The sequence below is a fragment of the Sminthopsis crassicaudata genome, chromosome 5, assembly GCF_048593235.1.
Source record: "Sminthopsis crassicaudata isolate SCR6 chromosome 5, ASM4859323v1, whole genome shotgun sequence".
Taxonomy (NCBI): Eukaryota; Metazoa; Chordata; class Mammalia; order Dasyuromorphia; family Dasyuridae; genus Sminthopsis; species Sminthopsis crassicaudata.
The window spans coordinates 257,107,764-257,122,278 of NC_133621.1; the positions used below are offsets into that span (position 1 = coordinate 257,107,764).

Sequence of the window (14,515 nt, forward strand, 5' to 3'; positions counted from 1 at the left end):
TTAATACTTGGCTATTCTGAAAGGAAGGCTGGTCCAGAGACCTCCAGAAAACCAACAAGAACACCACATATATGTTTAAATATGTTTTCTTCTTAGAATGTATTTTATCATAACAATTTTATTTACTGATCTTATGCATATTGTTGTTCAGTTATTTAGTCATAGTGACTCTTCGTGACCTCATACATCATGAGACCTGTTGAGAAAGGTGGACCTTTCTTTGATATATGAAAGATCATAGGGAAATAAAGTCACACAAATTTTGTCCTGATTTTCAATGTTCATGTCTGATCATGTCACTCACTTGCTCTCTTGACAATTCTCTCTTGCTGATAAGATAAAAGAAAAACTCTTCTGTTTGAATTTATAACTCTACAAAATCTTATTCCAGCCAAATTTCTAGAATGATTAATGTGTGTTTCTCCACACAGGTTGAGTTGCAGCAAATCTGGTTCTCTTTGCTGTCTCCTACGTGTGATACTTACATTGAAGACATTCCATCTTCCATTCCTGAGTCTTTACAGAGACATAAAATATATACTCATTTTTATTTCCTAGAATTCCTAACTTTTCTCAACCAGTTAAGTGGTACAATAACACTGATCAACTTGGGATCCAAAAATCGTAAGTTTGAATCTTGCCTCAGGCATTTTCCATTTCTGTGAAATGTCCCTTCTGTATACCCATATTTCCTTATTTATAAAATGGGGGTAGTAATAATACCTTCCTCCTAGAGCTATTGTGAGGATCAAATGGAAGAATATATATATATATATATATATATATAAAACTTATTTTGTCATCTTTATAGTGCCTTTAAGTTCTATGGAAGTGCTAGTTCAAGCACAAATTCATATTTAAAAAACCCACCTGATATCTGTAGGCATTAGTGCACTCTCCCTCAATTATATTTTATTTTCTTTGATATATTCTTTATTTATTTATCTTTGTATATGTATATTTTTCCCAAGAAAATGAAAACTCCCTGGAATTAGGGGCTATTCTATTTTTATCTTTTTAACTCCAGTGCCTGGAACAAATCCTAGTGAAATGAATGAATGAAAAAATTAATCTGGGGCCATCTGAATAACATCCGGGAGCAAAAATTGTCATAGAGTAAGATATTCAAGGAAGAAGTAATCCTTCTAAGTCTGCTCTGCTCTATTTAAAGGTCAGAGACTTAGGACATGGCAGTGGGAATTAGGGTAGCAGTCAGTAGAGAGACTCAGAATCTGATGAATAAGGTAGCTATCAAGGACATGGGTAAAGAGACTATATGATTTCCAAAATATGGGGAGAGAGAATAAAAGAAGATACTGGATAATATTTATATGTGGCAATTTATTTATAATCTTCTGAGTGAATAGAAAGGTGGAACAATGATTAGGAACACATTTACAATGTCAGGCAAATGCAAATAATATAGGCTATTTTCAAATATCTGATAAGATCCAGAGATGGACACAGGAAAAAACACTATAATTATAATCTCACTGACAGAAAAACTTCTAGATGGGGTAACTGTCTACTAATATAGGTTAACACCTTATAATTTTAAAGAGTTTGATAGCTCAGTTAAAGGTTGAGTAATTCAACCAGGTTTCTACAACCAGTATATACACATGTGTATATGTGTGCATATGTATGTGTATATTTATATGTATATAAATATATGTATGTAGGTAGGTATATATGCACACTATATATGTATATGTATATATGTGGGAATAGGTGTGTATGTATATGCTTGTATATATCTCAGAGATAAGACCTGAACTTGTCTTTGTGATCCTAAAGTTTGCTTTTTATCCACTATGCCATGCTAGCTCTCAGATAAAAGCCTAAGAAAATACATGGATCCTGATCACATAATCATTATGCACATAGAGGGAACTTTTACTGCTTGTATAAGCACAATGGTTATTTAGTTATGTTTTTATTTTACTTTATATTTTTTTCTAAGACCAACCATAAAAGATACAGTTTATTCATAATATTTGTTTTCTTGGATGTATTTGTAATAGCTACAAATGCTCAAAATATAAAAGAGAAATTTCTTTCCATCTGTATATTGGAATTGAATGCTTTCCTACAATCAGGTAACTGCATTGACTTTACAGAGTAAGGACTAGAATATTTTATATTTAACCCATATACAATTTATTTGTATATATATGCTTGTATGTAGTTTACTTGAGTAAAGTAGGAGGGCAGGAATTTTTTTTTTCCTTTCTTTGTATAATCACTGCTTAGCAGGCAATTAATAAAGGCTTGTTGACTTGACAAAGGAAATGCAACTGTTTTCTCTCTTATGTGAAGACAAAAAGTGTTGTTAGACAGTGATAATGATGAAATATCCAATTTCTTAAAGAAAATTCCACATTCAATTTTATTTTTCCTCCATAAAGCTATAAAAAATGAGACTTGGGAGGGACTTTGGTAAGCATAGAATTTAACCCCAAAAGATGTAACACTTAACTAGTAAACAGGAGAGGGAAACCCAGAACCCATATCTCCTGATACCATTTCAGTATTCTTGCCACTGGTTAAATTTTGAAATAGTATGTGCATAGTCACATGATCTTTAAAAATCCAAATATCATTTATAAGCTGGCAAGGGCACTTGTGATTGTCTGGGACTTCTATGAGGCATCTGATAGTATAGTACATAGAGAGCTGTGGCTAAAATCAGGAAGACCTCAGTTCAAAATCAGCCTCAGTCACTTTTACTAACAGTGGAACCTTTAACATAGAAATAATGAAAATCCCTACAGGTTATAGTGAGGATAAAATTTCTGGCTAATGGCATATAATAGACACCATATAAATGTTTATTTCCTGCCCTTCTCTTTGTCTATGTGGATCTTTGCCTAGCAAAGAATCAAGGGAAGGAAACCAATTCAAATACAAGATAAAATCGTTCTGTGTACTTCATGCTTACTCTTGTGTTGTTTCTCTCAGCCTTAAGTTCAGAAATTTCTTCTTCTTTTTCTAGTAACTGCTCCCGGCATGCATTTAATTCTTTTGTCAAAGCAGCAAATTCCTGAAAATGAAACAGAAATAGTTATGGAGGTGTTTAAATTTTTTTCAACTGGTGTTATTAAACTAGTACTTAAAAAAGACATAAAAGTTTCAAATATACAAGAAAATGATGTAAAATATTAGATCCTCGTGATTTTAAGATTTGTCTTCAAATGAAAACAGAATATACAACTACTAATGTATAGGCCAATAAATATTGCTTTCACCACTGCTTGTTTACTCTGAAAAAACTGATAAAATATAATCAGAGTGATGGTACTTTGATTCCAAATATTCTGCTTTGATTACTAACAAGCAATACTTTATTGATATGGATAAATGTCATGTGTTTTCCCAAACCTAGCTTCTAAAAATCCTGGGTGCAATTTCTAATCAGTATATATCTGTATTTTTTTTTTTCTTTTTGGTCAAAATGGCACATCTTTGGTTGGTTGTTGTTCAGTCATTTTTCATCACACTTGACTCTTTGTGATCCTGTTGGGATTTTCTTGGCAAAGATACTGGAATGGTTGTTATTTGGGATTTTCTGAATAAAAATACTAAAGTGTTCTACTATTTCCTTCTCCAGCTCATTTTACAGATGAGGAAATTGAAGCAAACAAGGTTAAGTGACTTGCCCAGGGATTACAGGTTTGTACAGGTTTGAAGCCAGATTGGAACTTGAAAAGACAAGACTTTCTGATTCCAAGCCCAATGTTCTATCTACTGTACCATCTAGCTATTTGTTGTCTTTTAAAGATGGATGGATATGGTATATATAAGTTTTCATATTTTCTGATTTTGCTCCTAATGTAATATATATATATATATATATATATATATATATATATATATATATATATATATATATATATATTTTTTTTTTTGGCAATGGATATGTATTATCCACTAGACCAGTGGTCCTGAAACTTTTTAAATAGGGGGCCAGTTCACTGTCCCTCAGACTGTTGGAGGGCCGGACTATAGTAAAAACAAAAGCTCACACTCTGTCTCTGCCCCTTAGCCCATTTGCCATAACCTGGTGGGCCACATAAATATCCTCAGCAGGCCACATCTGGCCCGTGGGTCTTAGTTTGAGAACCCCTGCACTAGACTGAGCATAGACTCTCTTGCTTTTGTATTTGTATTTTGTACTAATACCTCACCAAGTAGGCACCAGAATGCTGGCTGACTGGTTCCTCAATTAAACAGTAGATTTAGATCATGGACCATTACGATTTCTAAATTCAGCACTAGAAACATAACAAATGGAGAATGATAACTGCATATAATAACTACCCATTATTCTTGGTACCTTATGAGAATATCATATCAACTTCTGAAGTAAGAAAGTAAGAAAGATGCGGGAAAATGGGGAAAATATAGATAAGAGCAATATATTTTTTGAAGATGTGAGGAGTAATCATCATAACAAAAAGATGAAAACTATAATTATATAACCAGAGAGAAGGAGACAGCAAAAAAAGGCAGATAGAGTCCTGGACCTGGAATTATGGGATCAAAGGATTCTGTAATCATTAGGCAATGAACATTTCTTAAGCACTCGCTAAGTGCCAAGCCATGCTAAGCTATAATTCTAATTAGGAAGGACTGGAGCTCAAAGACAGATATCTTTTTATAGGCAAAGAAAATAAAGCACACACAGATTAAGTTACCTCAAAAAATAAAAATTAGATCTCTAATTTCATCAGCATTGGAAACTCCCAGTAAGGAACTACCTTAGCCAATATAGAGGGGAAACTTCTCTGTAATTTAGTCTTCAAATTTCTTGCCTCACTGTAGTTGTGATTATTCCCCAGACTGTTCTTTTCAAATTATCATTAACCTTCTTTAAAATGATTCCCAGAAATAGCAATTGTGTCAGTCACTGTGGTTAAGAGGGTCCTGGCTGGTCATTTTTGGACACATAGCAGTTAGTTTGAAGTTCAAAAGAAAAATCAATATCAAAGACAACAAATTCATTTAATTTCAGCTGTACACAGAAAAAAAAAAGTAAGTCAAAAGTAAATGGCTAGGTTCCATGTGCAGTGGAGAGGGATGGCTTTAGATTTTTTTTTTTGTTTGTTTGTGCTTTAACTCTGCTCCTCATTCTCCCCCACAATCTCCCAAGTGGGTACTTCAAAGAGTTCAGAGAAGTGTTCCAGGCTTAGACCAAGATGAAAGGCCTTATTGTCAGGGTTTGCTTGAGCTGCTGATTAGTCTATTTTTTCTAAGTGACAGTTTGATTGCATCTCCTAGTTAGCCTCTGATCATATTATTTAAATAGAGATTGAAAAGGCAGAGTTAGGGAGAATAATAAATGCTCTCCAAAGTCATAACCTTACATATAAATAAGCAAGTTTGTTTTTAGGGAGGGGAAACTATAAAGCAAATAATAAATATATTCATGATATTGTTCCAAAAGAGAGGCATGTGGCAAGATGGCTAGAGATTCATGTTTCATGTTTCTTCTCATCGCCCCACCATGTTTACAAAATGACCCAATCATATTTCAATGAATATGCAATTGTTTTAGCATTAATCAAATCTATCCATAGACTCCTTAGAAGTCCAAGTAACTTCAAATATGGAATCTGTTCTAGTGCAAGCAAATTAGATTTCAATCAGTGTGCATTATGAATATGTTTATAAAGCTACATGAATACCCCTATCCTATATTACATACTTCTAAAATTAGTTAATAACATTTCAAAAATGATTAATAATAGTAATGGAACAGAAAAGAACACAAAATAATGGGAGTTGCTCATTAGATACATTATTTAATTTCTTATCCATATTTCTGTCTCTTTCAGCTTACCAATAGTAAATCATTTATTTTGAAGTATCACCAAAAACCAGCGATTTCCATTAAATTATTAGATTTGAAAAGCAATGAGTAGTTATCATAGAAATTAAAGCCAGAGAACCCAAATTTGTTTGCTTTTTTTTTTCTATTATATAACAGCAGAGGATGCTAATGACCTCTGCTCTTGCATTTGCCTCCTAGACTCACACAGACCAAGGAAAATGCTGTCATCTGGAATTATTGCTTGTAACAGCAAAGCTACATGGTCAGTCATAGGTTAGAAGGCCGGGAGGAAAAATCCACTGCATAACTAATACAATTTGACAGGCACAACTGCACTTTTAAAGTTTTCACAGAAGTTGTTGAGCTACGAAGTCAGTTATAAATCAAAACAAGTTTAGAGCTGCATGGAAATTATATTGGATGCCCTTTTCCATGTTCAAATACTGATAAGCAAATTCTATGACAGAGGAAGGATTGTTAAATATTTTCCCTGCTAAAGAAAGTTCATGACAGAAAGATGTATTATTCACTTTGAATATACCTTTGAGTCTAACAGCTGTTGAACTCAAGCTTTCTATTTCTCCTTTAATTTTTGGATCAAGAGATTTCCAAAAAGGTTTCTCCTACTATTATACACACATACACATACACACACACACACACACACACACACACACACACATTTTTTACTCATGAAATTAGTGCCCAATATATAGTAATACTACACCAACTCCAGATGGATTAAGTATACATTTACTTTAATGAAATTTCATGGCCCTCAGTTTTTTATAGATGGTGATTTCTCACCTAATATATCAAGAATGTTCTAAGGGTGTATTCTGAGCTGTCATGGAAGCCTTGTAAGCCTTCCCTGTCCATTTTCATACCTTTGATACCATAAATTCAAAATCTATTCTAGGAAAATAATAGAATACCAGTTAAGAGTAAAGGTAAAGAAAGCATGGAGTTCCCAGAAAAAGATCAAAATTTAGGGACAGCTAGACGGCACATTGGATAGAGCATCAGCCCTTGAGTCAGGAGCACCTGAATTCAAATCTGATCTCAGGTACTTAATACTTACTAGCTGTATGACCCTGAGCAAGTCACTTAACTCCAATTGCTTAGCAAAAAAAATTAAAAATTAAAAAAAAATCAAACTTTGAGGAAACGTATTGAGTTAGGTGCTTAGCTTTCTCAGATATCTTGCCTTATAATCCAGAAGCACCTTTCTCCATTCTGAATCTTTCTAGCAACTGTTTTCAGGTAACTAGTTATATATTTGGCAAGCAGAAAATAAAACAAAACAAACAAAAAACAAATAAAGAACAACAAGACACCCCAGAAAATCCTTGAAAGTGAATAATTCAGGAAAACTTTTGGTTTATACCTTCATGGCTCGCTCTCCTCATGAAAATTTGATTTGCCACTCAGCTGGTTCCTTAATCACCAGCACACAAGGAACATTCTCCAATGAGATCAAGTGTCTCTTCATTTACTCTTTACATACTTCCAAATCTCAATTTTTCCTCTCATCAATAATCAAAGCACTCAAAAATGAATTTAACTCTTTTTCTTTAGGAGATTATATGTGAAAATTACTTAACAATGAACAAACCTTTTATGCATTTGTTATAGTAATACATCTTTTTGTTTCTATCATTTTTTGAAGACCTTCCCAAGAATTTTGTCTATCATTATGCTTCTACATCAAGCATTCTTAAATCTATTTTGTGTAACATCAACTGCTTTGACAGGCTGGTGATGCCTCTGGACCCCATTTCAGAAATTCTAAATTTTAGTTAAATATTAATGAAAATAAAGATCTAAGTAGTAGGAAATAACAAACCACTCCAGTACCTTTGCCAAGAAAACCCCAAAATGGGGTCACAAAGAGTTAACTACAATTGATGACTGAACAAGAACAACTGGCAAATAATGATGGCATTTTTCAAGATACTGAGTGAAATTAAGTTTTCTCCCTTAATTTTTTTACTGTTCCCTAGATGTTCTATAATTCCTTCTTTCTGCCTTTTCCAAATTAAAAAAATATATATATATATGTATATAACCACAAAGGTGTCCAGCATCAGCGAATTCTCATGAAAATTATTAACTGGGGAAAGAGGGAATAAATTTAAAATTCATTTTTGAAGATGTCTTCAGAAATACCAAATACAAAGTTTTAAGAATTTCAGCGAATAATGTCATTTATTTTTTATCTTACATCTTAACCATATGGTGCCTAGTGGGACTACAACTCTTGCATAGATTAAAACAATCAGCTGCCCCAATAAGTATAATGTAAAAAATGGGTCAGTCATGGAGCCGTTGCTATTTAAGAAATTTCCCAGTAGGACAAGTCTACTTTCTATACCTCTAATAAGGGAAAGCAAGAGTCATGTACAACATGATGCTGTATATTAATTCCTACAGTTTGAACATCTGATTTGGTAGCAAATGCTGTGGCAAAACACTGATAGAAGGAAAAAATCAGATTAATAATGAATGCTTTTCAAAATAGTCTCAAGAAAAATTCTGTTTATGAGTAGAAGAAAATGTATTAGTCATCATAACATGTCAGTAGGTTTCATATTTTTAAAATGAAATATATAGTTGAATTTAAATTTGCATTTGGATTTGAAACCAAGTCATTTGATTACAGAAATCAGAACACTTTCCTTACCACCAATCTGCTTTCTTAATATGAACTAAATTTTCCTTAAAGGATTTTATAATATTTTACATCAGCTTGGAATATTTTATTCCTGTCTTCTTCCTTATTAATGATTCTAGGAGAAAATATGCCACTTTTCTCCCTTCTCTCAACCCTATCCAATTGCCATTTTTTAGACCCAAGGGAAGAAGACAATGATAGATCTTTAAGCTTTTTAAAAACTTAAAGCAGAAAAAAGTTTAAGAACAGAACAAACAAAAATGAATAACCTTAATTGTTGAAAACAAAAGGAAAATATCTTCCAATATTCTTGCCAAGGCTCCAAAAGCATATATTCTGTATGAATCTTACTCTCTACCTCTGTCCTCTTTATTTGTAACAACAAAGTGGCTTAGAATACCAGGAAGAAAATTAAGTATAATAATAATATACGAAATGAACATATTGTAAGCACATTAAAAAAGACAGGGACATGCTTATGTCATTCAGATTAGTCCAGCAACATGCAAACTCTCCAAAAGATAGCTAATAAGCACATTATGCACAATTCCTTAATAACTTTCACCACAAATATATATTTTACCATATTTCTCTAAGCATTGAGTAATTATAAAACATAGTAACATATGTTCAACATAAGTCACAGGATCAAACTGGAAGGAACCTTAAGGGCTTTTGAGTAGAACCAACCCCCTCATTTTCCAGATATAAAAACAAACAAACAAAACAAAAACAGAAGCTTAGTAAAGTTAAGTGAATTTCCTGGAATGACAAGCAGTAAAATGTAAATCAGAATCCCAGCCTCCTTTCCATAATACTAAGTATATATATCTCTGTCATGAAAGACCATTTTGTTCAAAAGAGAAATGGAAAAAGGAAAAGGAAGCTGATGAAGCTTCCAAGATATTCTTTTTCATGGGTAACATTATATTAATCTAATCAATCCCCAGAATTCCATAGGGCCAAATGAGATTAGTTAAGCTACTGTACCATGGAAAAAACTAAGTAGAAGAAGCAAATTATATTCTCATTTGCACTTTTGATGTTTTAGTGAAACAACATTGAAAGTGATAAGCATCTATTCTTTCTACTGGCACAAAACTGCCAGCTATCAATGCCTTCTGATCCTGGGGGATTTCTTCCATGTGTCTTTTCACAAATTCTCCAAAGAGAAATGCTCCAAAGAGGAACACCATGTATGTGTTTTAGAATTTCATGTGCATCACTGTAGAGCTCAAATATTCCAATTATTATCATTTTTTTCTTAACAAACCCACTAAGTTTTCCACTCATACATTTCTTACATTATATTATGCACTACTGTTTGTATATGTCAAAAACAGTATATGCTGCAATCTATTTAGACCCACCATACTTATTTTCCCTATTTCCCTTTGTGTCACCCACAATTTTAAATATTTGGAAATTCTGATTTGTCATTATTCAGCAAACTGAAATATGTTCTACCACAACACCAAAAGTACAAATAAAAATGTAGGTATATCCATATCAAAAATTGGAAGTATCCTCAAATTAAAAACATAGTTCATTGTATTCTTATGGAGATGACAAAGTGTTATGGGCCAGAACTCAGAAACAAGGATTTTTACAAGGTGTTAAGTCAGTGGAATTGATAAATTCAATGCTTATCTATTTTAGCATGGTGATTAATAGTTCTCTAGTTCAGTACATGTACTTAGTACTTAATATAGTTCTACAAGATTCACAGCTATGATGTGATTATAAGAGAGCATATAAGCTGGGAGCCTCAGCCAGAGTCAGAGCCAGAGAAAACAAGCAGACTGGAGACTGAAACACAAGCCTTTGGACTCAAATTCATTCCATCTTCATCAGTCTCATGGTAACTGGTCTGGCCGCCTGCATTTCTCCACTGAAACCAAGACTCCTGAAGGCCTCTCAGAAAACTAGCCCAGGGCCCAGGCAAGTAAACTAGATTGTGAAGGAGATAATAAAGGATTTAACACCTGGCTGTTCTCATAGTGATTATTCTGCTGAAAAGAAGGCTGCTCCTGAGACCTCCAGAAAACCAGCAAAGAACACTACAACAAGGAGCAAAAAGAGAGGTATAAGTCTTACTAAGATATAATTATCTTGACTTCTACTTTTCTTTTTAAAAAATTACACAAGTTTCCAGATAGGTTTTTATATGAGAAGAGCTAAAGATTTCCTATTTGCTTCATAATAGAAATTATGTAATAGTCCCCTTCAAACTTCTTTTGTGAACTACAACAGATAGGCAACTTTATACTCAAAATATGAAAGCCAGTTTCCCTATATTCACTCCCTGCAATGAATCATTATTAAACTTGCTCCAATCTATCTGGGAATTACCTCTGGGGATTTAGGTTCTTTATTCCCTTGACAGTTACCTAGGTTCTGAGAAGCATGATTAAATGCGACACAGAGAAATCATGAATTCACAAAGGCAAACATTTGGAAGCTTAGGGTTTCCATAATACATAATTTTTTTTCTTTTTACTTAAGCAGTTTTTACAGATAAAATCTCTCATTTAATTCTGAAGAATCTTTTTACTATGGATCATTATCTTTGAGAAAGGGAGCTTAAATAACAGAGTATATGAGAGTTGCTTTCAAATATCTTATAGTCTAGTGTGTGGAAACAGAAGTGGGTTTATTCAATAATGCTCCATGAAATAGTTCTAAGACCAGTAGATATAAAGGACAGCAAGAAAAATCCTGATTCTATGTAATAGAAAGAATAGCAGCATCGTTGCTTATTGAAAACTAGCAGCTAGTTTATTGAAAACTAGCCTTGTAGTTAGTTACTGTTAGGCCTTCTCATTGCAAAGTTTCCTACACATGATAAATTATAGGCTTATTTCCTATCCTACAATAGATGGGCCATTCAAAGAAGTTGGACATATATTTAGGGATCTATTTGATCTATTAGAAAAAGAAAATTCTGTTTGGGGTTATCTGGGTCAAGTGAATTGGCTTACCTTTATAAAAGTAGCAAGGTGACAAGATACTAGGGAATTGGATTTAGCTCTTTTTAATGGATGTCTTATTGTTGCTGCTATTTAGTTAGTTAGTTTTTGATCAGGGGGAAAAGATATGATGAAAACCTCAGTGCAGAGTACTATACTAAACTACACTATACTATACTAAACAATGGAAAATGATTTTTGTGGAGAGATCCACAATGACATATGTGGTATCCCAAAAGTCTTAGTGCAATTGTAAGTTGAAGTTATTCAGGAAATAAGATTAAGCTTAAAACTATACTAAATTTTTAGGATATCTCATATGATAATAATCCTCAAAAACAAAGGAAAGGGAATAACCAATGGGAATTCATATTTTTATCCTTTTGACAAAAGCCTTTCTTTTTTCTTGATTTTGCTGCCATCATTCAAGGTCTCCCATAGACATCTAGCTCCTGGCCTCTTCTACGCTAATTTTTTCTCCTTCTCCTTATTCATGAACTCTTTTTATTACAGATAAATTGGATTACTAGGCATTTCCTACTCTCTCCTACCTTTGTACATCTGTTCTGGCCACTATTCCAAGCCACTATTCCCAGTGCCTTGAAACAGCTACATGGCATATTTCCTTTCTGCCTAAAAGGTCCATCCTATGTATACCACTTCCATGAAAATTCCACTGAGGCTCTAGCTTGAAAGGATTCCCTCCCTCCTCCTTAATCCCAATCTCTCAATCCCTCTCAATCTGATTGCTCAAATGCTTTTATAGTATAATATATATTTTAGTAGTTTGTTAATACTATTTCCCTTCTAGATTACCAGTGTTGCAAAGACAATGTCTTTTTTTTTTTTTTTACAGAGAAAAAGTGATAAGCAGGGAAATAGATTATACATACATGTACATAAAAGATCTGTGCATATGTGTGTACATGTATATACCTAAATTTGTATATATGTATGTGCAAATAACCACACATAAATGCACATTCCAATAGATAGATAGATAGATAGAGGTATACTATATGTGTATATGTGTGTATGGAGAATATCTCATACAGACCCAACTTTAAAAACTTAAAAAAACGGCATTAAGAGTTTGGAGACATGCTTTATATTTATATGGAGTACACACATATAAAAAGATACTTATAATTATTCACACATGCATTACACACAAACTTGTCATTTATGCATACTCTCATATTAGATCACCAACTTATAGAGCTTTTAAACTCCATTACAACATCCAGTACAATCCTACTCAGTTAGAAAAGTGACTTGTCTAAGATAACACAATTACAGTAGTTAGTGGAAGACAAGAACCTATAAATTCCATTAATTCAACAAAAAAATTTATTAGGTTTCTAATATAATAAAGGCACAGTGCTAAGCACTAGAGATAATACACACTTTAGATATGACTATGTTTTTGTTTTCATGGAGTTTGTAGTTTAGGAAGGGGAGAAAGATACAAACAGCGCTGAACACAATGCACAAAATAATACTATAAAGATGTCAAACAAAATGCCATATGAGGTCAGAAGCAAAAGACAGTTATGGCCTGATTTAGATTTTTTTATTAATATGAACTATCTCATAATAATTTATTACACATTTTCGAGTTCAACATACTTTGCAAGGGTACAAAGATTAAAACAAAATATCCCTGACCCTCAAAAACAAAGGGTGGGTGGGATATGGTATGAACACTACCAAATAGAACAAAATTCCAGAAGTAATGGGAGATATAAGCAAGGGGTTCTATGTAAATTTGAAAAGAGAGAACATTTTCATCTATTTCACAAAATATGATATCAAATTATCTTAGAAAGAAAATTAATTCATAAAGTTTATAATACTTAAGAAAGCATTTTCATCTTTTGAACTGTGTTGATTACATTTAAAAAAAAACACAACATTGAAGAGTCTTTTAAGAGAAATTTATGATTCAAAAAAAAAAAATTGGTCAAACTATGAATACAGGAAAACCCAAGGGGAGGGTATATAATAGAATATACAACTAATACAACCCATAAGGCTTAATTATCATTATACTTATCTGGAGAGATCTCATAAACAAATAATGAACTGAATAGAAGGAAAGTAGATTTGGGAAATCTTGGGAAGAAATTATCCAGTGGTTTTATTTCTCCCTGAAACAAAAAATCCATGTAAAAACAAGTAAAGCACTATTATTTTTATGATGTTGATATATAGTTTCAAATCTTGAAACACATCAATCTTCAAAGAACTGAAATTAGAGATTACCCAAAAGTTTCATGGTGGGAAGGAAAAGGCTATAACAGTATATAAACAATGATTAAAAGTAAAACCAAATAAATAGATTAGGAAAAAAAAAAAAAGATGGGCTGGTCCAATAGCAAGAGTGAGGGATAATCAATGAATGATTTGCATGCTCTACTATTATATAGCGATTTCAGGAAAATTCAGCAAGTAAACATTCATGAGGCACCTACCTAATACTTGGCATGGTGTTAATGAATGAAGAATAGGAAGTAAAACAACTGGTGTTTTGAGTAAGCTCTCTGTGGTGGACATTTGGGAGAGAATTAAAGAGTTGTATATGATAGAAAAATGTGGATGGGTTGCAGTTTGTGTTCTTGGAGGAAATATCAATAATGGTAAAAAGACATGTGTGGAATAGAGAGATAAGGTGAAGAACTTACAGTAATATATGAATTCTTTTTATGTATTTTATTTTCATTATTTCTGTATCCCCTATGATCTGCATAATATGTGCAGGCCCATATTTACTTGAGCCTTTGCCAACTATAACTATATTTACTTAACCTGAGCTGATAACATTTATCAGTATTTAACATTTATTGATATTTAGTCTATTAGCTTGACCAATGTCTTCTTAATTATCTAAAGCCTGAAGGCCTGATTTTCTATTTCCTAGAAATCAGGTGATCTCAGGGAAACAGAAACCTTCCATTCCAATCTCTCCTGATAGCAACAACCAACTAGATGCCTCCCCCTCCCCTTCTCAATGCTCTCTTACTTGTGATGTAATCTATA

At 32.9% G+C, this 14,515-nt stretch overlaps 1 protein-coding gene across 9 annotated transcripts in view; it reads right to left on the minus strand.

Moving 5' to 3' along the window:
* The window catches only part of PPFIA2 (PTPRF interacting protein alpha 2), a 664,129-nt gene that overhangs the window by 219,701 nt on the left and 429,913 nt on the right, over nt 1-14,515 (minus strand). For all 9 annotated transcript variants that reach the window (XM_074270868.1, XM_074270869.1, XM_074270872.1 and 6 more), the window contains one exon: nt 2,942-3,043. In XM_074270868.1, the coding sequence (XP_074126969.1) occupies nt 2,942-3,043 (102 nt within the window). The remainder of the gene's footprint in view (nt 1-2,941; nt 3,044-14,515) is intronic.